This window comes from Pseudopipra pipra, chromosome Z, assembly GCF_036250125.1.
Source record: "Pseudopipra pipra isolate bDixPip1 chromosome Z, bDixPip1.hap1, whole genome shotgun sequence".
Taxonomy (NCBI): Eukaryota; Metazoa; Chordata; class Aves; order Passeriformes; family Pipridae; genus Pseudopipra; species Pseudopipra pipra.
The window spans coordinates 74,172,506-74,197,751 of record NC_087581.1 but is presented as its reverse complement, the minus strand read 5'-3'; the positions used below and the strand labels follow the sequence as shown (position 1 = coordinate 74,197,751).

Below are 25,246 nucleotides of genomic sequence, written 5' to 3'. Positions count from 1 at the left end.
CTCCTGCTCCAAAATGGGCAAATCTCCCAAACATTCCAAGTTCATGCTCCAAATCAGAATGCTTGCATGTTTGTACCTTCACAGCTGACCAGTGGTATATAGAGAAGCATTCCATAAACAACCAAATCAATAACCAGTAAGTTATATTCTTTTTATTTATGTTAGAATTTCTATCAGTGTTCGAACATTAATATTTAGAGAGTTTGTACAATTTCCATTCAAAGTTTAAAATGAGAACCACACTAGATCACAAATGGTAGCTAAAACACAGTTCTGAATTGTATGAATATTCACACTCTCTTTCTCTTAACACTGTTAAACACTTTCTTTTCTCCAGGGGGTTTACAAGGAAAAGTGTGCACTGTAATCGTATCTCAGCAGTGTTCCAAAACATAATGGTATCATCATTACATATAAACTCTTTAAAAATATACTTCTGTCAAAAGACTTGATGACTACTATGTACACTACAAAAATAAATTTTCATATAAATAAATTATATGGCATAATTTTATCTTTGTAACTGAAATGATGCAAACTCACTCCTACCAAAACAGGCAGGCAATGAGACCCAGTTTGAATATTTTTTTCCTTTTAACTCCTTACACTAAAAGCTACGACAAATCCTTAATGTAAATGTTATATACTCTTTCCTATTTAACATTAGTAAGCACTCTATACACATAAAAATTCATTAAACAGTAAAAACATAACTGTAATAGTGTTTCCAATAGAAATAAAATCCCTGCATCTTGTTTGTTATAAACTGGCATGACAAATACTGTAAGAAAAACATTCCTATGATACAAAAATATAAATATCATCCATGATTAAAAAAAGTTAAAAAAACCCAAAACCCAACAAAACAAATGTTGCCAGCCACTGAGTTCTCTTGCCAATGTGACTATCGAAGAAGAAGGTCTACATTGAGCACGAAGCAGCAGAGAGCTCACCCCTGTAGAGGGCAGGGCAGGGCAGAGACACTGCAGCTGCCCTGGGCCCCCTCCCTCCCGAGAAGAAGGAGAAGGAGGAGGAGGAGGAGGAGGAGGAGGAGGAGGAGGAGGAGGAGGAGTAGGAGGAGGAGGAGGAGGAGGAGGAGGAGGAGGAGGAGGAGGAGGAGGAGGAGGCGGCAGGGCAGCCTGTGGCACAGGAGGCAGGGCAGTGTCAGTGGGAGCCCTGCCAGCCGTGGGACTGGGCGGTTGGAGGCAGCTCCCATTAGTGTCATACAGTTGTGTTACAGGGTTGTATGATCTGAGGTTAGTGTGCTGCTTGGCCACATCAGGCCCCTCATCTTTTTGTCACCAAGAGTTTTCCCGTTGGTTGGACAGTGACCTGGACCAGGAGGCAGCTGTGACATTAACCCCTGGGGTGCACTGAGACAGTAGCTTATGTTCTAGGGGAACGACACCAGGCTCCTCGCCACCTGCCCTTCGAGCGTTCACATTGGACATCTGTAAACAAGTGCCTCATATCAAAGTGTTTTCAAGTGAGCAAAAAAAGGCATGGAAATTTGTGCATTCTAATTATCCCCATTCATTATGCTGGCAAGGTCTGCGGGCAAAGACAGACTCCCTGAAGCCACTGGAGAAAAACACTTTCGCATTAAAGAATTGGCCACTGCTGTTCAGGAATACGTAAAGAAAAGCCCCACCACTGCTGGTTTAGAAACTGAATATTGGTTGTGTTTGGCTCTGAATACACAATTGAACATCTACCCGCTCTAAAAAACAGCTTGGAGAAGGGCATTAAAAAAGATGAAAAAAGAAGACAGAGATAATGAAAATTTGTGTTGCATTATTTTAAATTAAGGTTCTCCGTTCTTAGGGTTTGTTTCCAACTGGAACACAGATTGTAGTGTTTTTCCAGACCCTTCACCTGCAGCAATCCCCTTCTAGTTTAAAAATAATAGTACAAAAAGCTAAATTAGTTTCGCAAAGAGATCCCAGTTTAGCTGTTTTGATTAAAAGTGCCAATGCAGCATGGGAAAACACAAACAACAGAGAAAAGAACAACCCAGGCTTTATGTGTCATTACCATCCTGGGCCCACCAGAAAGCCATTTATATTTAAAAAGTGAATATACTTTCTTTTTATCCTTCCATTTGATTTTTATCATTTACTATTAACTCCTTCCTGCCATGAAAATAAGGTGACCAAAGATACTGCTTTCAATGCTGTAACGACACAACTGAGCTGTGGCTCACCATTAAGCAACTCATCATCCAGCTTCTAATGCCACTCATGGTTAACAGTATCAAAATAAGGCAGATGCTAATTGTATTTCTATAACCACCAGCACCTCTCAATATCCAGCACCTTTGGAAGTGAAAAAATAATGGTTATAGTGTTTGCACTTACCTGGAACCTTTTGCAAGAAAAAAAACCCCAAAAAAGCACAACAGGAACAGTAATTAAGCCTCACAACATTCCTGGGAGGTAGGTAAGTGTAATTATAACCATTTTACAGAATGAGAAACTGAGGCATGGGGGAGTTAAGTGACTTGACCAAAGTCATGTGAACCAAGTCGTCGGGGTCTGTGAACTGAAACACAACCCCAAACCTCACCTCCCTGTCTTCTCTTTTATTTTAGCTGGGCCTTTGATGATGGCAGTCTACGGTGTGTATGCTGGTAAACACCAACTCTGTTTTTACTAGTGCCTGCTAACAGGGAAAGCTGGACTTACATCAGCATCAGTGGGTTTATAAGCCCACCAGGTGTTAACATACAGTAAAAGAGAAACTACAGTACACCAGGAACATACACAGAGATGCATATTTCCAGATGCACACAGGAACACATACAGCAAAACAAACCCTGCACATATCTAAAATTATTTAAGCCTCCCAGATTAACTTGCTTTTCTTCATATCTGCTTATTTTAAAAATTACCACGCATAGCGTGTGTGAAAGTTAACAGTCATTTCATACTACCACAGGGTCGTGATACGCAAATTTAAAATATTTTAAACAGACATGTACCTTTCAAAAAATCCTATCACATAAGCAATATTTGCATAGAATTATACAAGTAAATTATAAAATATTTAAGCAGCAGCAACTTATGCTGAAATTTAGAACTAGATTAAGCTTAATTGTGGCACAGAAATCGATGTACAAAAAGTACAAAGCGCACACAATATTGTCCCCATTCTATTGCCCAGAGGCAAATTACTCCAGATTATACTACTTTACATTGTTCTTTTGTATATTACATATGTGTACATCTTTTAAATACTTAAAAGAAATATATAACAAAATAATACAATAGGTTACAGTAACAGTGAACTGTTGTCCTGATGCAGCACGTCCTTTCTACAACTTCAAGCAGTTCTTCTCTTCAAGCAGTTCTGGAAATACAGTTTTCCATCTTTGGCCTCTTCTTTGCTTCAGTTATTACCCTGTATAAATACAGAAGAAAAAAACCGAACATCCATTAAAGCTCAAAAAAACCTAACAAATCAAGCTAATCCAACTCATTTCATGTTTCCTGAGGTTACAGTCAGCAGCCAGGAAACGCTGGCTCTGCTTTCATCTCAGTCATTAATTTCCTGGTAAAGAAATACTGATGCCAATTAAAAAAATGCAGATGCCTTAATTTTGAGTTCCCACTTTCAGATACCTGTGACAAATTCAGTCAAAACCAATGAATGTTTGAAAGATAGAGACGCTGCATTGAACACTGCACACATTTAAGAATCTCACATTACCAACCATGCACTTCAGCTCCAAACAGCTGAGCCCAAGTATTTCCTTATTCTGTGGATACTATTACTTGTCAGATTTCTAGACTGGAAGGCCAGAGGCATTAATGTCTATTTGCACTTTGGGATGTTTGGAGAGATGTTTTATAAATCAGAAAGTGATTCTATGAGTTATCATAAAAATTTCCACCAAAACTCTGTGTGTGTGAGCGTGCATGTGTCCTACAGCCAAAATAAAATTACTTCCTCTGCTCAAACTAGTGTCTGTCACTGAAAAGCTCAGACAAGCAAAGAGAAAAAACAGGGATCTACAACTAAGTAACTGTTTTAACACTCTCTTTTTCCCCCTCCAAGAAAAAAAACAGTGTAAAAATAGCGAGAAACAGTTTTTCAGGTGAAAGACCCAAAAAGTTTTCAGAGTAAAAACCCGGTGGGCTTCCCAGCTTCAAAGTACTCCCTATAAAAGTAACAAAAAACTAAGAAAAATGAAAAGAAAATCTTTATATTCCCCAAACATCCTCTAAAACATCCTGCCTGTTATAAACAGGACCATTTCCTGGGACCTTCTCTTGCCAGCCTAAAGACAGACAATGATTTAGGCAGCAAGTCTCCCCAGGTGTATCTGTGGTTTCATAGAACACGTCAATGCCCTGCCAGGTCAGCTCTGCCCCATCCAACCTGTGGCAGCCCCTGCAGCTGCCCCTGCCAGGCAGAGGTTGGCCCACGACACCTCCAGGGTGGAAGTTCACGGGGTGGGTCTCTGAGGGCCCCTCAAAGAGCAGGGGACACCCCACTGTGCAGCAGCACAGTAGGCATGGTAGGACTTCCCACTTTTCACTCAGCTCATCTTCCAGAGGGATTCAGTCCTCATTATGGACTTCAAATTCTTCCACAGACTTATTCAAGATGGAACAACTCTTGAAGGAGCTGGCAATTTACACTCTCCTAGGCAATGTCATTCTGCACACTGTGCTAGAGCATGCCTGAGTCAGGGTTCAGAAGACAGGACCTATCAGTGGTAAATGCAATCACAGAGCTCTGAAAAAGTTACACAGCAACTCTGCTTCATTTTCCTCACCTGGTAAACTAGGACTGCATGATGTACTTATCCACTTTCCAAGGCTCTTGGAAGCAGTTCAGTCTAGACCCACAATAACTTCTCAGCGTTGGAGAGCACTACATCATCCAACCTCATGTCTAGTGCAAAATGTACTCTATTCACGGTTTAAGATGATCAGTGACCTGTAAGTAGCTCTATCTAAAGGAAAGATACCTCTGACAAATTTTATTTTTCCTCTTTTTTTCTTTCTTTCTCTCATACTATTGCCTGACACAGGCAAAGCCTGTAGTTACACATGCTGGACCTACCTTACTGTGAGCTGTTGCCAGGTACCCTTTCCTCACATTCAACATCTTGCAGTTCTATAACTTCCACTTTAGAGTTTCTTCTTTCACACCACACGTTAAAAGGCACGTGGGGGTCCTCGAACGGCCCATGGTCAGGCTCCTGGTGCCCCTCGTGGGAAGGACAGCTCCCTGCCCGGGCGCCGTGGCCGTGCCGGGCCGGGTGGACGGCGACGGTCACAGAAGCCGAGGCAGTCACAGTAGTGATGGGCTGGCAGTAGGACGGTCCCGGTCCTGCCGCGCCCGCGGCCCCGCACGCCGGGCTCCTCACGGGGTGGGAACGAGCCCTGTGGCCCGAGCGGTCCCTGTTGCTGGGTCCTGAATGCCCCTCAGTAGAAATCTCAAAGGCGTCCCTGCGAGGGCGGTACGGGGGTGGCTGCGGCCCCTCCCTGCCGTCTCGTTTGGGGTGCCTGCCCTGACCCCACACCTGCTGCATGCCGGGCTCTGCACTCGACTGCAGCCTGGGGCTTGGCTGATGCCTTGCTTCTGGCTGAACCACCTGGAAGAGAGACAGATGCACAGTCATGTCTCTGACAAACCTAAGCAAACTATGCTTGCTTATATTTTACACCGAGAATAAATATAATAATGCTCTAGCTCTACAAAGGTAATGTTGTGGAATCTGCTAATTGATTTTTCCGTGTTTTTTTGTCTGAAGTTATTAAAACCTGGAAAGCACATCTTCAGGAGAACACAGGATGACAGCTGAACACATTATTGTAAGCTTCCTACATACTGGTCCACCTTTTCAAAGAGACGGATGACAAGCACTTGATCTTAACTTGTTCAACAAGTAGAATTGCTGGCATTTGGAAAAGGGTCTATTCCATGCAGGGAACATACGCAGGATGTTATCAGGGTAGTTCATATAGACTGTAGGAATCTGTTTTCTGATTTCCATAAAAAGCGTGAAGCGCAGCAGCCACATCACTCAATAAGCCGTGACCAACTTCAAATGTGGCTGTGCTTGTACCTATTTCTAGGCCTCTCCTGAACAAAACCAGATCCATATTGCAGCTCAGCATGCAACACCAGCAGGGGTAGGAGACAGAGGTTTTTCGCTTTCCTTTGAAATTGCAATTATGCCAACCCAGCAGCGAGATGCAACAAGGCCCGTGATTTGGTACAACACTTAAACTGCTTTCTTCTGGCTCTGGCAATCTTTCTCCCCAAAATGTGCTGTCACAGAGAGATATATGAGGTAGTGATCCACAAGAGCTGTGTGAAAGAGGTTGGGATCTTGTAATCTCTCCCTGAAAAGTCATCAAACAGATGGAGAGCTCTCTCTTGTGGCTGGTGTCAGCACGATGTAACAGCAGCTATACATGCCAAAGACCTCTGCTTTCATACCACCACTTTACCCCCAACTTGATTCCAAAGGAGAGGACGAGGAAAGCCTTCACTACTTGTTTACAGGTTTTGGCACAAAGTCACAAAGCACAATCAGCCAGAAATATGAAAGAGTTTTGCATGAAAACAGATTTAAATAAATCTTAAAAATCCCCAAAACAACAAAACTCTTCTTGTCCTCCTGCTGGTCCCTATGAAAGCTACTCACAGTGGATCTTGCAAAGAGAGGGTTCTCAGTGGCCTCCACTCTGACCTGGTGCCCTGGTGCCCCGGGGCCGCGCGTGCCCTGGTACTGCTGCAGCTCCTCGCTGATGCCCGACACCGTGGTCTGAGAGCTGTACTCGGAGTCAGAGGAATCCGAGGCATGGTTTGTGTGCCCAGGTGGCAGAGCAAACCTCACCACACTGGGGGGTGGCTCAGGAGATGGTGTGGGCAATCTGTTCTGTCCATTGGCTGGAGAAACCTGATGACGGCAACACATTCAGTAATATTCAGCTAGCATTACCCTTCTAATCATTACTGCTTGACACAAATGTTCTCCTGCCAAATACACTCTCCATGCCACAACAACCTAAGCAGCAGTTTCCTGGGGAATGTTTATACTGAACTGAAAAAAATCACTGAAGGAAAGAAAGGCATGGCCTCCATCCGTGGATATTCATGTAAACAGGATTACACGGACCCTTCTGGGTATTGCTGTCTCAGGAAGTGCACGTGTGTATGTGTGTGTGCATGCACTTGCACTTAATAAATGTAAAAATCCCTCTCCCTTCAGCAAGCACTAACAGTGATTTCAGAAAATCACCTCAAATGCACAGGTATAGCATGGTTCACTGCCTATCTGTAAAGAGAGATGGACACATGTATCATAGCAATATATATGGTAATAACACACACATATACATTGCTCGAGTATGGGATAGGTCATGTGTACAGCTGGGAATTAAGAGAACACACATTGTTGTCAAAATTGTTTTACCAATACTAAAAAAACCCAAGCCCTTCTCAAATATACCTGTGACACACAGACATGTGAAACCCAGCACACTGATTTCACTGACACGTCACAAAGATATCCCTGTGTAACACAGCAATTGTATTAACTACAGGGTAGGTAATGAATGATCAGCAACCAAATACACACTTGGTATCTCTGAATCCTGGTATCTGGACTTGGGCTTTGTACTGTAAAGTCACCAACACCTAACTGAAGCCTTCCACCCATCAAGAACGCCACGTGAGGCGGGAGGATGCAGCAGGGAGGGGGGACTGGACAGCAGGGACCTTCTGGCAGACCAGTCATGGTTACCAAGGTGTGGTCTGTGGACCACCACTGGGTATGTTGGTCCACACAGCCCTTCCTGGTGGTCTGCTCAATTAAACATTTCGAGGAATGCAACAGAGGCAACGAGGTAAGAAAGAAGAAGGTACACGTATAAAACAAACTGTCTTTTGCAAAGTATTGGGGGAAATCCTTATTTTACAAACTTGTTTGCGAATCACGTTATGCTTTTAAAAGCATAAATAATACTAGACTTGTATCAGGTTTGCTGATTGTGGCCTCTAAAAGAAGACTTATTAAAAAAAAAGTTTGAAAAATAGAATAATATCAACTATGTAACAAACAGCACTTTTAATAAAAATAAAACAAAACAAAACAACAAAACCAACCAACCAAACACCCCCCCAAAACCCCCTACATCAAGAAACTAAATCCAAGAGAATTTAAGAAAAGTTTCTAAAAAAGGGGAGTGATCGGGAGAGATAGGGCTGCAGACACAGTATTATTTCTTCTGTTCCCCATTAATTTTACTGACCTCAGGGTATGGTCCAAAGAATGAAAGAAGAACAGGAAGCAGCACCAATCCATTGAGAACTCCCAGAATGGTTAAGATTGCCAAAACAGCAAAGAAATACCTGTAGTACAGTTCAAGGGTTTGGGGGAGAGAATAGCCACAAGTACTGTTAGAAATAGGGGATTACAAATTATTCCTACACATGTTAAACTAATATATATACTAAATTTAATCCAATATATTACTCACATTGCAGTAAATAATTATATCTCTGTGTGAAAAGTGATATAGGGTTTTTACCTTTTGAATTAGAGAAGCTACATTCCGCAAAGTGTTAGTTGAGAAAGGAAAGAAAAAAATTATGTTTGTTAATTTCCCAAAATCTGGAAGCATGTAATGTTACTTATGAATGTGTTACACAAACACGAAAATATGGAATGTGCAAGGAATAGCTGAATGGATTGAAAGCACAAATACAATGAAAAGGGGCCCCCATTAGTGAAAACCCAGCAGAAGCAAACAAATGAAGTGAAGGGTGTAGAATTTACAATTTAGTCTAGAAGGAAAAGAAGCTCTCTTCTCCCAGCAGTTAATCCACTGTGAAATGCTTCTGCAACTTACAGCAGAATGTCTAATTAAATCTACAGTATATCAGGTAAGGGTTTTCCTCGCCGTTCATTAATCACAACTTAACGCCTCGAATTCTGTGAGTTCCAGTTTTACCAAATAGCTTGAATTGCAACCCTTTTACAACACAGGAACCCGCTTTCTGCAAAGAAAATGCCCATTCTATAGTAAGCTTCAGCATTGTACTGAGTAAGAGTGCTCACAATGGCAGAGCTGCATTGCAGGCTAATCTTTTGTTGAACAATTTAGCATCTCTGAATACTCTTGTTTTGCGTCAGCCAATTCAAACATAAAGGCTGAAATACTATGGAAGAAGAGAAAAGTGCACAAGTAGTTGTCCTTTCCCACCACTGAGGGCTAAGGTCTGGGATCCTTCATGAATACCAAGGTAAACCTGTCAGTGAAAGGAAAGCCTTGCTAGTTGGTATTCGGCACAGCTGGGGCTCAGACTAAACTTAAGGCTGCGTTGTAACTAATGATTTCAAAGGCTCACTCTTGGTAAATTCCTGGAGGAGAAGGCAAAGGAGAAGAACAGAGGGCAAGTTTGCTACTAATGGGTCTACTGATTACATTGTCTAGCTGGCAACAAACTTTACTGCCTCCCTGTTTCCACATCTGATCAAATATATCAGACTCCTGTAAAACTATAAATATCCTGCTATTGTAAACATCTGGGAATTTCTGATCTGCATTAGCAAAAATCAGCAAGCCAATCTATTCTACTAACATAAACCACCAGAACTTTACACTGGGACACAGATCAGCTACAGATATTAAAAACATTTGCATCTCATCCATCTAGTGTTAGAATAAACAGGACGATTATAGCCTTGACCACTTGGTGTATACAATGTCTGTTAATTTACTTAATCTTCCAACATTGCTGGACTAATCTATCGCTTTCCGGAAGTTTGGGATCTTCTTTGCCCACTATAACAATGCTCAGACTCCCCAGAGTTTATTTTATTTTATTTTTTAAGCAAGGCAAACTGAAGTCAGATTGTGCTATAAAATGAGAAATCGATGGCCAAAAAAAGTAAAATAACGTAAGTTGAAAAGTTGAAAGGGTCATTTTATAAACTGAGAGAACATCCAATCCAAATTTGGTGTGAAGGGCCCCTACAATCTTCCTTTTGCTATGACAGAAAAATACGCTTGCCAGAATCTTGTCTGTTAAGCAGGGAAGTAGCACACCAAATGCCCCTTTAAGTTCAGGTTAAATCTATCAGTAACCTGTATGTCAAAATGTTCCAGCCCTTACAAGATCAGGTCCTAAAAGAATAATTCTACTTCTTCAATATCAATAAAATAAAGTAAAAATTACTGACTTGGGAAAAAAAAATCTCTTTCAGGACATGCAGTATCTGTATAGTAATAATCCTCATGTAGGTTTCATGAGACCAAACTGCAATCTGCCTGCTTTCTTCAAATCTCATTCACACATAAACAAAAAGCTTGATGAGATTTAGCAGTCATTCTCTCAGTTCCTGCCCCTGACATTTTGTTGTTCTTGTTGTCAAATGGATGTCAGCTAAGTCTAGTCATCCATCCAGCTTACGTCCACATAAGCAGCTAAGCCATCTTTTAGAGCATTTTTATTTGGCCCAGTTTTACCTCGGTTCCATTTTAGGGCTTGGATTATTTTTTTGTGTGTGTGCGCTGTAGTTTACCACAAAAGAGCCTTGTGTTACCTCTAAGATTAGCCATTTTGCAGAGCTCCACACAGGTTGTTTGGAATAGAATAGGATCTGTTTCATTGCACTTCTCATATTCCCCTCAAAGAAAAACTTGCTTTCCTCTCTATTTGACAAATTCATATTCTTAATTAAATTCACAAGAAACAGTCCACTTGTAGTTCTAAACAGAAGGGTCTTCAGGCTCAGTATGAAGTTCTGTGTTCATATTTATGGTTCCCCAGCTCCCAAACAGGGCCTTTTCCCCCCCCTCTCTTTTCCTCATTACGTTTACCTTGCATAATGACAGAAGGGGAAGGCGCTGAGAGAGTCACTCGCAGTGCAGTTGAATGTTTGTAGGTTCACATATCCTTTGCACACAAATTCCTGGGCATACAAGAAGTCTGGAGGACCTCCATGTTAAAGGTCAGGCCCAGCTAATATGGGACAATATCAGATGCTTTGAACTAACTCAACCCAGAATTAGCAAACTTTTGAAAGAGGGACACTTTTGCATTCTTTCATGCTGAGTGTCAGATTTTCCTGGAACAGATTTTAACGCCAGCAATGGAAACACTACCATGTCTAGCACGTAACAAGGAGTTAATAAAACAGAGGGAAAGCAGGACCATGATGTAAGCATGCTTGACACACCATGCATAGTAATAAAATGACAGATTTGCTGAAATGACTTAAAAATTAAAAGCATACTTATTTTTATTTTAAAAGTAAGTCAACACACACAGATGCTTTACCTGACAATGAAATCAAACTCTGACCCTGCAAGCATTAACACCCCAAGCAGAGTGGACACAGCCCCATCCAGCACTGGTGCAAACATGTGTTCCAAGGCCAGGACAGCCCTGTGGTTCCTGTCTCCCATGGCAGTTAAAAATGCCTGCAAAACAAAGGTGTCCATTTCCTTAGACAGACACGTACAACCTTCCAGAAAGCCTCTCTCATGGCATGCACAGTTTTGCATCAGTTAATTACTCTGCACTACAGTTTATCACAGTTATCTCTGTGGCTGGCTGACCCCTGCAGGGAGGCCTTGTCCTGCAGTCACACACAGCTGCTGCTCCAGCCACACGACCAGAGAAGCATCGACGGCACAGTCAGGCCAGACCACAGCAATGCTTTTGGAAGCAATGCCTGCCTGCACCAGTACCCTTCTGCCTCCAGCTCTGCTCACTTCCACCTGCCAAGAATTCATGTCATGTGAAAGCACTTCAGGTGTCACGACTGCAGGGTTGCTCCTCTCACTCTCGTGGGGCCACAACTTTCCACAGGTTCCACAACTTTTTTAAACACTTCTACTTCACTCAAAATGAACATTTTTGCAACTTCTACTACTTCAAAGCTGGCAGGTCCATACACACAAAATTGCCTCAGGAATAGTGCTGCACGTGGTAGTTCCTGAGCAACAGTCTGACTAGTGAAGTGCCTTTATCCTTCCATCCTCTTAGTGAACAAGCTGCATCAAGAACACTCAAATAATGTTGTTTGTTACGTATTTTCTACTCTGTGTATGATGTAATGGTTCAAGAAAACAAGAACCTGGCTGATCTTCTTCCTGTGATTTGTAAGGGCTCTCTTTGGCAAATTCTCTACTGCCCATTAAGACATGAACTGAAGCAGCTATCTTCCTCTCAGTCCTGGAATTGAATTCTCTCTTCTCTAGAATTTGCAGAATTAAAAAAAACAAGGCCACAGTTCACAAGCCATAGGAGAGAACTGACCCACAAGTGGGTTGTGAATAATTTTTAAACTCAAATTCTGTATCAACAGTTCCAGCATTGCCTATTTTGTTTATGCAACACTGATTTGACTGTTTATATGTTTCCAAGTTTTTGACTCCAGTTTCAACGTGAGAAAAGCACCATTTTTAGTTTGCTTGGCATTTTAGCTTCAGCCACAGGTGACCTGTAAAGTCCTATAAATTAAATTAGTTTCATTTCATTAGTTTATGGCAACTGCTTTGTCCTTTTTTTACTCCAGTTTTCCTGTTTTAAATCTTCAATGCTAAGAAACTGTCATTTCTTCCTTCCTCTTCTACACAGTGATTTTTTGACATGTCTTGTACTATTCCAAGTCCTAGCAAACTCATTTACCTCCAACAGCCTAACCATCCATGGCAGCAGGTGAAAAAAAGATGTCATTACTTCATGGATCCAATTCCTCCTCTTTAACCTAACATTATTTTCCTTATGATTTTTCTTAAAATTATTTTTTTCATCCTGCTGTTTTGTGTGCTCTAACTCTGCACATCATCTACACCAGTAGACAAACAGTAGAAAACTCTTTTCCTACAGACTGCATGTTTGTGCCCACTATTAATAGCTGATGACTTCTAAAAAGAAGGTGCAGGTCTTACAGCTGGAAAATTAATCCAAATATGTTCACATTCTAGTGGTCTAGAAATATCAAATGACACTGTATCCAATTTTGAAAATCTCCTTTAAAGGCTTCTCTTTCACAAGATACAGAATCTACATGCAAAAGAGGACAAAAAGCTACATAGCACTGAGGCAATAACAGTAAGGCTGCAGACAAGGATCATGAGAGTCTGGACTGAAGTAAGGTGATTTAAGATCTCTGTTTTGTCTGTATAATTGCCTCAATCAGACAGGTGGGTATCGCAGGTAGTGTATCCTCTCTTATTTCCTGGGAGACTGACTCTGTAGTTAGGAACTACTCATCAAGATCAATTCTGTTCCATCAAGACAAACAGAAGGGCACACAAAACTGTGACCATATTCCTTCTGAGAATCATGCCACTGACAGGAGACCAAGTAAGGATTTGTGACCCAAATATTGCCACCATTTTATTTTAAAATGTTTTTTTAAAATGTTTCTTGACTTTACATACCAAAGCAACGTGAACAGTGAATTCCACGCCAATACCAACAGAAGCAATCAGGATAACCACAGGCACTGCACTCAGCTTTATTCCAATTAGACCCATCATGCCAAACAGCTCCACAGTCATCAGAGCCAGCACCACCACCTAGATGATTTCAAGCATCTGTTAGCAACTTCTTATACTCCAGGCAAAGGAAAAGAAAGATATTTCAAAACATGGTGACTGTAAGACATATTCCTCAAAGCCATCCTGTATTCCCAAAGACAAGCTGCTTTTGCTTGTTTCGTTTGGTCAACGCCAATACACTGCTGAAGAGCCAGTCTAAATTACACTCCTAAGAACTACTTAACTGATCAAGTCTCAGTTTTATAATGGTTACAATCTATCAGTGATCTGAAAAACCATTTCTTCCTCCTTATCATGGATACCCCTCAAAAACATACATTTTCTCTTTTTCATCTGTCTCTCAGACAATCCTTCCAGAAAAAGTAACTTTGAACTACCTGTATTTGAACTCTTTTTTGTATAACTGCAAATTTAAGTGAGGATGACTTTCCAGTAGGTTTTAAAGCCCAGAAAAAAGTGAATGCCACAATCAGCTGACGAGTCTCAGGTTACAGAGGGGCTCTGAGCTTTTAAGATATTTGGGGGGACTGACACGGACAAAGTGGACAGTCAAATCTAAAGGAAAGCTTTTATTTTTCTTTCATCTACCTTGTAAAATAAAAAATTGAGGAAAAGGGAGGGGAGGAAATCTGGAGAATCAACTTTAAAAGTTGCTAAAGCCAAGCAGGAAAAAAAAGATAGACATACTTATAAAAGCAATGGTGGACTCTGAAAATAAATGCCTTTTCCAAAGCTAAAAAGTATGCACTACAATAAATGATTTTATAAGTTAATGAATCAAGCATAATAACATAAATTGCTTGATTAAGTGCTATAAAAAATATTCTAGACTAAACATTTACCTTTTAACATACCTGTCATATAAATGTACATTACAAAAACTAGTAACTGTTTTATGCTTTTCTACTTCTGGCGTTTTATAAACCATATGATAGTTTATGGAATTTAAACATAGGAACATCATCATTCAATTTAACTTGAATGTTTACTGAGAGGCTTATGGTGCCTTGCAGAAAGCATAGGGGAATATTCTCTTCACTTTATAGTTTTATGCTCCTTCTCCTGTGATAGCTCAGTTACACTCTTTCCACAGCACTGTACAACAGAACCATTGCAGTGCTTTCCAGAAAGACTGCATTCAGAAATCAGAGAGGGAATTTACGGGCAACTTAGTCACAAGCAGCTGCCTTGAAAAATACCTATGTCCAACAAAAGGGGAGAGGGAATACAGAATTAGAAATTACTTTAATGAAGTTCCTAATTTTCCTCTGTGTCTTTATTTCTCATGTTAGCGTGCATGTGGGCGAGGGCAAAAGTTTATGTACCTTTCTAAGAAACCTTTAAAGTTGCAAAAAAGGTGGCCAGAAGATTAAGGTTATTAAGGTTTATACCTTTAGCATGAACCCTACACCCCCTCAAGTTGAATAAATACATAATGAATGATGCAATACACATACTCCACCAGAAGCCCAGACATAAACAAAACCTTCCCGGCTACAGCAAGAGCTATGCTGAAAGGAATTTGACTTCAACAAAGACCCTTATAATAAACTTACAATGATCCCAGCTGTCCAGGGGTTCAGGAGGAAGAGGGCACACACCAGAAACGTGCAAGCCAAAACCACGCTAATGGATAAGAGGAGCCAGTGGCGAAGGCCAATGTACTGCTCCCAGAAGAGGAACGGGTACCCGTTGGGGTAGCTGGAGATGCCCAGGCTGGTGTAGTTACTGCAGATGGCTCTCACTTTCTCAATAGCCTCCACAAAGTCAGAAGTTTCACGCAATCCATTGAGGTAGAAAGGGAACTGAGCGTACTCGATGGGCTCAGCTGCTGGAACTGGAGAAGTGACAGCAGTGTTAAAATGTGCATTTGGGGAGAAGATACACAGAGAGCGTGGTTAACAAAACACTTTATTCTCCACAGCAAAATGATTAAAGGTGGTGAATTTAAATGTTACTTCTTTGGAACGAGTGGCATTTTTAAAACTCCCCAAAACATTGAAACCAGAAGCAGTACATGAGGTTACCACATTTTATCATGCAGTGCAATGGGATGAATACAGCCTGCATCAAATCCCCAGACTATTATATATAATTTAACAGATATCTTTCAATACATGTATTTAATCCTCATTAGTGTTACAGAGGTTTTTACTGAATACCTGGCCAAAAATCTCTCTCTGCAATATCAAGTAGACCATTTAAACATTTATCCAAATGCTCCTCTTTTATGCCAGTGCTGTTGCTTTGAAATCAAAGGACATTTCCCTGAGATTAACTAAGGTCCACTGACAGAAAACTAGAGAAAAATTAGGCTTGATCAGATTGATTTTAAGATTTCCACTGAATATTTTGAAAGTCAGATTAGGAAATCTGTGTTCTGTTACTGATGGAAATTACTGGGGAAAAAAATTAATACCAAAGTAATGCTTTACTGAGGAAAAACATACCTTTTCATCCTTTAATAATTTGACACACCAACACTCTCCATACTTTTTTTGAGCATAATGTCAAGTGTACTCTGTGACAAATAAAAAACCCCTTCTACAACAAGCATTTGGTTACTGTCACTGTGTGTTCCAGACCCTGCAGGGTCATTCAGCTGACTTGCTTAACATGATTTGCCCTATTATAATCTCAACTATAAATTTTCATTAAGACAGGACTTGGCTGACTGCCACAAAGCTCTAGGGTTTGGATACATGGAAGCATGGCTGGCTGGTTATCCAAGAGCACCAGTTGTCCCCCCCCTGCACCCTCTCCCTTTCCCCACTGGTGTCCAACCAGCAATCCTCCCAGCAAACTGAAAGCTGAAGCAAAGCAATGAGAACTAGTACTGGTGCTCAGGAAAACAGTGAATGACATGAAGTGGGACTTCTCCCCTAATTTAGTAGCTCTTGAACTGTATCAGTGCTGGTAGCTCAGCATGTGAGTCACCTTGATAAAAACTTCTTAGGTATTAAGGATTGAGGGCAAACATGATAGAACCTCAGTGATGAAATTTCAGAATTACTTAGGCAGGAGTTTCATGCAAACTCCAAGCCTCTCTCACAGACAGAACTATCAGGTGACACCAAAAAAACCAATGTTCACTATAAAATTTTAGAGCATTTTTGCAACATGTTAAAACCCTGCTGTGGTGCCAGAGCTGCAGTGGTGCTTGGATCCCCTAAGACTACAGAGTAACACCACAGAATCATAGAATCAGTTGGGTTGGAAGGGACCTCCGAGATCATCAAGTCCAACCCTTGATCCAACTCCGCTGTGGTTCCCAGCCCATGGCACTGATGCCACATCCAGTCTGTCCTTAAACACCTCCAGGGATGGAGAATCCACCCCTTCCCTGGGCAGCCCATTCCAATGGCTGAGCACCCTCTCTGGAAAGAAATTCTTCCTAATCTCCAACCTAACCCTCCCCTGGCACAGCTGCAGACCCAGCCCTCTTGTCTTGCTGAGAGTTGCCTGGGAAAAGAGACCAACCCCCCCCTGGCTCCCCCCTCCTGTCAGGGAGTTGCAGAGAGTGAGGAGGTCTCCCCTGAGCCTCCTCCTCTCCAGGCTGAGCCCCCCCAGCTCCCTCAGCCTCTCCTCCCAGCACTTGTGCTCCAGTCCCTTCCCCAGCCTCGTTGCTCTCCTCTGGACCTGCTCCAGCCCCTCCATGTCCTTCCTGAGCTGAGGGCCCAGAACTGGACACAGCACTCCAGGGGTGGCCTCACCAGCGCTGAGTCCAGGGCAAGAATCACTTCCTTGGACCTGTTGGCCACACTGTTCCTGAGCCAGGCCAGGATCCATTGGCCCTCTTGGCCAGCTGGGCACACTCTGGCTCCTGTTCAGCTTCCTTCCATGTGCTGTCCTGCTTATTCTGAGCCCTGTGCAGCACCAGCCAGCTGCAGGGTCACTGCTGGCTGAAGGAGCAGTGGGGACACTCACACAAGCTGTCAGACACAAAGATGAAGGGGTACTCACTCCTCAGCCGTGTCTCTGGCATGTAGTCTGCCTTGTCATGGACCCACTCCGGGCAGTGGGGGCGGATGTTGGCCTGGGAAGCAGCATAGGCCACGGGGTCATTGCTGACCCAGGCTGTCAGGTAGATGTAGAAAGCATTTGGGTTAATGATTCCATCTGCATCCACCAGACGCTGTTTAGTCAACTGCAAAATGGAAAAAAAAATTTGGAAGCCTTTCAGAATGAGTTTTGCTTTCGGGGGTTTTGCCATAATGCTTTCAACAAACAGCCTGGGGATGCAACACATATAGGACGCAAGAGAACTCAAATCTTCACTTGAAGTGACTTATCAGTAAACTATTGTTTAACAATAAAACCAAAATCTCAAAAAATACAGTAACAGTGGCTAATTTATAAATTAGTACTCATGTAATAGTTACAATAACCACTAAATCAGCAGATGGATCCAGAATAGACTAAATCAATTAAATCCAAATTCTGAAAGACTGCAGCCAAGAGTAAAAAACAACCAAGTTGAAGAAACATATTTAAAGACATGGAAAGAAAACCTGGCAAGAGTCCCTATACATGTCTGTGTGCAGTTAACCTCTGTTGTTAACACTGAAGGAAATGCCACCCAGTAAATGGAGGAGAGCTATAAAAATAAAACAACATCTGTATAAATTTTGCTAACACTTGCCTCCTATGACCTATGTATTCAGAAAATGCCCAGCATCATGAAAGCAGACGAGTGCCCTGTGTTATTTGGGTCACTGTGGGCAGATATATCCGTGGGGTAAACAGCAGTGGTACACTTCCAGGGTTCTCTTAGCCAAATCCTGCACAGCTAGAGCTCTGACAGAGGACTCTGTGGGTGAAAAGTATTACTGGTGGGTTTTGTTTTGTTTATTTAAAATTCTGGCTCAGCTCCAGTTCCAGGTCTTTTTAATGAAATGAAAAACAACAGTGACAGCAGTAAAAAAAAAAAAAAAAAAAAGTTGGATTCCAAGGATCTGGATTCAATTAGTCCACAGGATATGCAACAACTGTATGTCTTCAAGCTGTCTCTGGAACTGCACAGCACAGTGCTCAGCCCCTGTGGGTGCACCACACTTTTCTCCCTCCCAGGCACAGGAAATTATATCAGCAGCTGCAGTCCAATCGCATTTGTTCCACAGCGTACCTGGTGCTCTCTGCTAAACAAAATCTCACTGAAGGTTTTCTCTTCAACTCACTTACTTGGCCTAACTCATAGCTGAGGCTTCATTCAGCCCTGACAGCATGCTGCTGTACAGCAGTGTGCTTCACACACCATAGCGACTCTGAACAATGTGCACTGTAAATCTGTCACCTTTAATGCCAGGGACAAAAAAGGGACACAATAAGGAGAACTGCCAAGAAGCCCACTAGAAAGACTGTTTTTCTGCCTGAAAGCACAGCGAGCCACTGATGACTCTCAGAGAGGAGAAGTTACGTCATTGTAGAATTTCTCCTCAAGGTTTGAAATCTAATTTTAGTGTAAGGAGTCACACCCAATGTATTTCCACCTATCAATGGCTACCACAAATGCAGTCATATGCTGTGGTAACCTCAGGCATATTTTATTTAGGCAGCTCTAACAACTGCCATTCTTAGTTCTCCAACAGTTTAGATGTATTTAGTGATGATGGTACAAGAATATGACATTGCACGTCATGATTTCAGTCTCCTTCCTCTACCATTCATCAACATCATTTGTTAAATGTTTTGTTTTGCATAAATCAGTAGGAACAAACCAAATAATTGCAAAGTCTGGCCTAGGACTGGACTCCATCTACCTAGAGATGCAGAGAAGCATTTTTCTCAACAATTTCAATGGGAACTGCGTGTGTCTGACACAGGAGCAGCACTGACTGCACACCAACCAGTAACAATCAAGGGCTTGGCATTCCCCACATTGGTTTGGAACACTGTGCAACACAGGCCAGACTGCAGCTAATAAGTGGCTTCAGCAAAGTCAGTGAGGCCATGCAAGTAAGCTGTAGCTCAGACATTCAGCTCCCTGAGCTGGAAAAAAGAAACTCAGGACAAGCTCTATGCACCTTCCCTCACTCCTGATGACTTGTGTATTGCTGTGTAAACCAGCATGGACTCTGATACACTACCTGGCTGATGTCAATGGGTTTTGCACGGTTGCCTGTTTGTACCAAGAGTTTGTAAGCCAAAACAGCATCATCAGATCCATTTTTATAGTTGTTGTAAGTGATCTTCCCAGTTTCCCAGTCACTGTCAAATGCATCCTGAAGTCCTGAAGAGTTAAGGGAGGCAAAGGGAACACAGAACAAGCAGGTAAGTAATCACTCCTACAAACAAATTTCAGAAGGAGAAAGGACAATGTCTTTTTCATAGCTGGATCAGGATGAAAATTATGCAGCTGCTGTCTCCTACGTTTGGGGCTCCTCATTCATTGTCAGTGTGTGGGATGGTAAAAATACCAGTTTTTGCCCAAAGAAAGGCAGGGCAAGGAAGAAAATGCAAGAGAGAAGTCCCAGAAGTCTTCCTATGCTGTGCAGACCAGCAAAGCTGAGCAAGCAAGCTGCAAATGCATCGTGCCATGTAAGCAGCTTCCCCTCAAGGCAAACTGGACATCTTCTCCAAGCACTCTGCTTGGAGAAGTGTATGGGAAAGAGTTAATCTTATCTAGAATAAAAATTGGTTTTCCTCATGAACCATAATTCCAGAATCATCACAGTCAAAACATCATATGCATATTTGCAGTTATCACCTCTTTCATACACACTACTAAAAACAAAGCTGAAGTCTTGCCCTGACCTGGGTGGTGCCAGAACAGAAAAGGGCTCAGCTCAGCCCTCATCCAACTTCACCACCTTAAAACCAGAGGAGGCATTTAGACTGTTACCTAGAAGGGAAACACTCTCCTGACTCCCCTCTGCCTCACAAAAATTCTGGCTGAGTGCACTGAGCCACAGAGAAGGACACACATCGCTCTCATTAACTGCTTTGGGCTACTGCAGAGCACTGAGGCAATAGCTTCTATGCTATAACCAGAAATTCCACTACAAGGGGGAAAAAAAACACACTCAAACTTTCAACTTCAAACAGCAACTCAGCTGCTCCTCAAGCACAGCATGAGCGAACACGATTTTGTCAATTTGTTCCATCTGTTCAACTTGTGCAGCTAATACAAGTCATGGGATCTGCTGCCAGCACATGTAAAGATCACAGCCAACACCTATTCACTCTCAACTGTTATTTTCCTCCTTGCCACCCTTCAATACCTCACAGCAGAAATTTGGATCAGGTTTAGCACAGGAAGCCACAGCCCAGCACAAGGAAGCTCTGAGCAGGCAGATGACAAACCGCATGTCCAGGGCAGGGAGAGCGGCGGTGCAGGAAATCACAGACCCACCTCGCAGCTGGGCTGGGGACCCCTAATGAGAACCATCACTGCAGCCTGGAGAGGTTACCTACAGCTGTACCCAGATAAGAGAGGGACAGAGTACCTGCTCCCATCCGCAAACCCACCCTGCTTCCTCGCAAACCGCCCCTGTGTCGTGTCACTGAATCGTGTCAAATCCTGTGAACCCACCAGGCTGAGAACCAAACAATGAGAGAGGCCTGCCAGAGCTCTGCCTGCAGCCCTGCAGCTCCAGCCCAGGAGGAGGACAGTTTGCCACCGGGTTTTATGCCATCACCAGAGGACTTTGGGGTCCCCTCTGAAAAAAAGCGTTGTTTGATGGTACCCTCGGAGAGGGGAAACGTGCAAAAACACCAATCCACCTCTCCCGTGCCATGTCAGCCTCTCAGAAAGCGGCCAGATAAGAGTATTTATGCTGTTACACCAGTCACATGAAAGACATGGGAAGTTAAGAGAAGGCTGTCAAAAAAGCACGTATAAAAAAATGGAGACCACCTAAGAACAGCTTAACTTCCAGTAAAAGTGGCTCCCTTAGCAGGAGGAGCACACAAACTGCTGTGACAGAGTGTCAGGGCAGAGCTTTCAGACAAACATCCTGCCCCTGTTAGGGGCTCCACAGACACACAGTAACAAATAAATCCATCTTCATGTGACAGGAGGTTCATGGTTGCAAAAAAATCTGCAGGAAGAATATCCAGAAACTACTATCAGTTGTGCTTAATTTCTAAAGGATTTCAAACTGTCAATAATTAAAATTTCCCTTTACACTTTGAAATCAGTAGTTGCTTTCAAAGCAAACATGTTCATATCAATTATTTTAAAAGACATATAATCTTTCATAAATGAGATCAACGAAATGTTTCTGGGCATAAAGATAAAAGCATCTTGTTGACCTCTTTCTGTGGAAAAGTTATAAAAGTTGAAGGAATTTAAAAAATCTTATATATGTGAATTTTTCACATCAGCAGTCACTTTTGCTTAATGCTTCTGAAGTGACAACATCCAAAATTATGTGGGATGCAGGAATGGGGGTGAGGAAGGAATTCCTACTGACTCATGTGAACAGCTGCCACCATGAAACACCAGATAAGATTTCCCTTTGCAAAAACACGCCTAATTAGAAGGCAGCAGGGAATTCAAGCTACCTAATTTACATTCGGTCACTTACAAAAATAATGTTAACATTTACAGTTAAAGTGAGTGATTAGTGTTAGCTGCATTTTCAGTAACAGAAAATACGCTAACATAACAGGACACTAAAAAGCAAAAATACAAGGGGACCTCTGAAAAGAGAAATACATTAGGCAGAAAGCACTCCACTGCTATTAAATGAGGCAAAATGTGTGGCTGAGACCAAGGACACCTTCTTGATTAAAATATGCTTTTGTTCACATGTTGCTTCCCTCGCTCTGCTGGACAAATGTGTTTGTGTCAGAAGGCCATCTTGAGCCATTAACCTCTAGCACTAAATTCACAGTCAAGTTGGCAGGAATTAGCCATGCAGTTCAAAGCTGTCCCTCCAGCATGCAAAAACATACCAGTAGAACTGTTCCACCTCACTGAGGATCCTCCCTGAACCCAGCCTGAAACTGCACCTCGTTTGTAAATTCTATCTTCACCTTCCCTTCCCGTGACTCCCCTGGCACCAGCCACAGCAGGTATTATTCAGCCTATTATTGCCTGCACCTCATGGAAATTCTCCAGCTGTGGCAAGTGTGGCAGCTTCTAGTATAAGAGTTTAGCTTCCCCCTGTTACATCAATGCCCTGTACCACTTGAAAACGTAACTTCTTTCTACTGACACGTCTCAATATCCTCCTTTGCAGATTTTGGAATGCAGTATCACACTGTGTGCAGACAGCCTGTGATTTTATGAAGCAACAGGGTTGTATTAATTGTGTCCCTTTCAGGGAAGGAGGGTAGGAGGAGTAAGGATACAGACCTAAATGCTAAATAATAATAAAAATGATTAATTCTAGAACTGTGGGTAATCAATGGGCAAAGCAATGCACCATCCATCACAGGGCTGGCATGTCCACTTGGACCACAGCAAGCCATTGCTTCCTGGATTCTCCTTGGCCTTTCCTCCATAGCTTTTCAGCTCCATGCAGCCCAGCAGCACACTCAGGGGACCAGGAACACACACAGCTCCTCCAGCAGAAGAAAAGAAGAGGACAAGTGAGGACAGGCAGGCTCATGTGGACTGGAGTGTGAGAGGGAACTATGTGCTGAACCAGGCACAGAGTAGGAACAGCCCTAAGAGCAGAGCAGGTCTGGGAAGGTCTCTGTGAGCACAGACAGCCTGCACACAGCCCTGAGCAGCTGAGTGTGGAGGGGACAGGGAGGCACCCGAGGTGGAAGTGGTTTGGGAAAGCACACGGTGCACCTGAGAAAGGGGCACTGGGAATGCCAGCGCTCCTGGGAGCAGCCCCAAGTGGGCCAGTCTCCAGACTTCCCTGGGAGCAGCCTGCCAGGGAGCTCATCCAAAGGCACCTTTTCCCAACTTTATCGCTGGCAGACTGTACTGAGGCTGAGCACTAGTAAAGCTTCCTGAACACAATCTCAGATTTCCACCTCCCTCACGGGAAGGGGGGGGGAAGTGAAAGGCGGGACACACCAGACACATTTTTTTCCTACTGTTTTGGAACAGCAACAAAAAACACTCACAAAAGAAACAAACAGCAGAGGTTTAAGAGAATCTGGAAAAGCATGTAGAAAGATGATTGTTTAGAAATCTAGAAAGTATAATAAGGTTCCAACCCAGCAAAACATCTAAGCTATGCTGAATTTTCTTCCTGCCAGTAATGCCTCCCCTTACAGCTCAACATGCTTATGTGAGCAAAATATTTTAAATCAAGCTTCCTGTAAGTAGACTGTAATGAATTGATCCAAAATATTTAAAAACCATTAAAAAACCCCAAAGCCGAGAGCCAAAATACTGCTTTGCATTATTTATCAATGCATTAAACACACAGAAAACTTACTCGTTTTGTATAGATCTACCACTAAGATGCATCTGCTTTCCTAATATTGCCCGACTTATTTTCAGAAGAAATAAAATACCTCAGTTACTGACAGTTACTTACATATTCTCTAAGAATCACTGGCTGCACTGGTCACCTTTACACACTTAAGGTTAAAATTTACAGCCTTACTAGGTCAGGACAATTTATTTTTCTGTGAGCAAAAGCTTCCTGAAGATTCTCCCCACAGAAAGACAGAGGTAAGAGAGAAGTACTCCTTGGCAGGATATGTTTGCTGTTAAATTTCCTAAGATGTAACAGTTCTATTTATTTTAAATACAAAACTCTTCAGCACAGAAGAAGCAGCCCGACAGAAACAGTAAGGATGCTTGACTGGAAATCTAGAACATGCAGTAAGTTTCCAATCCAATAAAACACATAAGCCACACTGAATTGTCTTCATGCCAGCAGTCCCAGACGAAGCCAACAGCATCACTCAAGAGCTGAAAGTGAAGCCTGTGTAAGAATACATCACTGGACTGGGACTTTTCATTTACTGTTCTGAAAACACTCAGCAAAACATTTATTTACCCAAGACAGTGAGCCATATCTGGCCATTAATTATAATGGCCAAGTGCAGAACCCCTCATTAGCTGCTTAGAAATTATTGGCATGGATATAACCACTTAAAGCTTCAAAACTGTCTTACTAGGGAGTAAACATAAATTCTTTGTGTTTAAGTGACCTGCTGGAGGAACAGCAAGGCCCCGTGTGATTTTGGAGCAGCACTCAGGCATCCTCCCCCAGCCTTCAGCTGTGTGACCCTGCGTGAAGAAGGCAGCAACACCAAGGTGAGCAACACTTACTTCTGCCCAGATAAGAAAAGTTCGTGTAACACTCCCTTACCTTGCAGCCAGTCTCGAAAGTAGTGCAACCACATTTTGGGGAGCTGCCTGTCCTCTTCCAACAAAACATATGTCACGTTGCTGAAACTTCTGTGAAGTTCATAAAGTAAGTGCTGGACATTTGGATAGTCTGCTTTCTGTGTCACAATATACATGTTGTAGAATGAGAAGTACTTGAATTGTGCAGCAATAAAGTCATATTCCCGTGTCTCCCGTGGTACAATGTCTGTGAGATCTAGTCCATCTCTCACCCGGGTAGTTCCATAAAGGCTGAGCCCAAGTAAACCCAGAAAAAGAAAAATAACCACAATCTGCAACAGAAAATTGAAATGGTTTTTGGTTTAGGTTTCTAAAGCAACTAACAATTCATACTGTCACACTACAAAGCCAGGTTCAAAATTAACATCCATCAGTCTATTTTCAAGCTTTTCTTTCTTCCGTCCTTTTTTTTTCCTTACACATACATACTACAAGACTA

General features: G+C 42.4%; 1 protein-coding gene across 5 annotated transcripts in view; it reads right to left on the bottom strand.

Annotated features, from left to right (window-relative positions):
• Positions 1-137: 137 nt before the first annotated feature.
• Positions 138-25,246, bottom strand: part of PTCH1 (patched 1) — a 74,885-nt gene continuing 49,776 nt past the window's right edge. For 3 of the 5 annotated variants that reach the window (XM_064642267.1, XM_064642265.1, XM_064642268.1), the window contains 10 exons: positions 24,770-25,079; positions 19,628-19,770; positions 17,505-17,688; positions 15,098-15,378; positions 13,422-13,559; positions 11,308-11,450; positions 8,274-8,373; positions 6,665-6,919; positions 5,071-5,605; positions 138-3,399 (listed from right to left, as the gene is read on the bottom strand). In XM_064642267.1, coding sequence (XP_064498337.1) covers positions 5,072-5,605; positions 6,665-6,919; positions 8,274-8,373; positions 11,308-11,450; positions 13,422-13,559; positions 15,098-15,378; positions 17,505-17,688; positions 19,628-19,770; positions 24,770-25,079 — 2,088 coding nt within the window. In that variant the 3' untranslated portion in view covers positions 138-3,399; position 5,071. Of the gene's footprint in view, positions 3,400-5,070; positions 5,606-6,664; positions 6,920-8,273; positions 8,374-8,552; positions 8,570-11,307; positions 11,451-13,421; positions 13,560-15,097; positions 15,379-17,504; positions 17,689-19,627; positions 19,771-24,769; positions 25,080-25,246 lie in introns of those variants that run through there. The other 2 variants (XM_064642266.1, XR_010426811.1) reach the window with 2 other exon arrangements.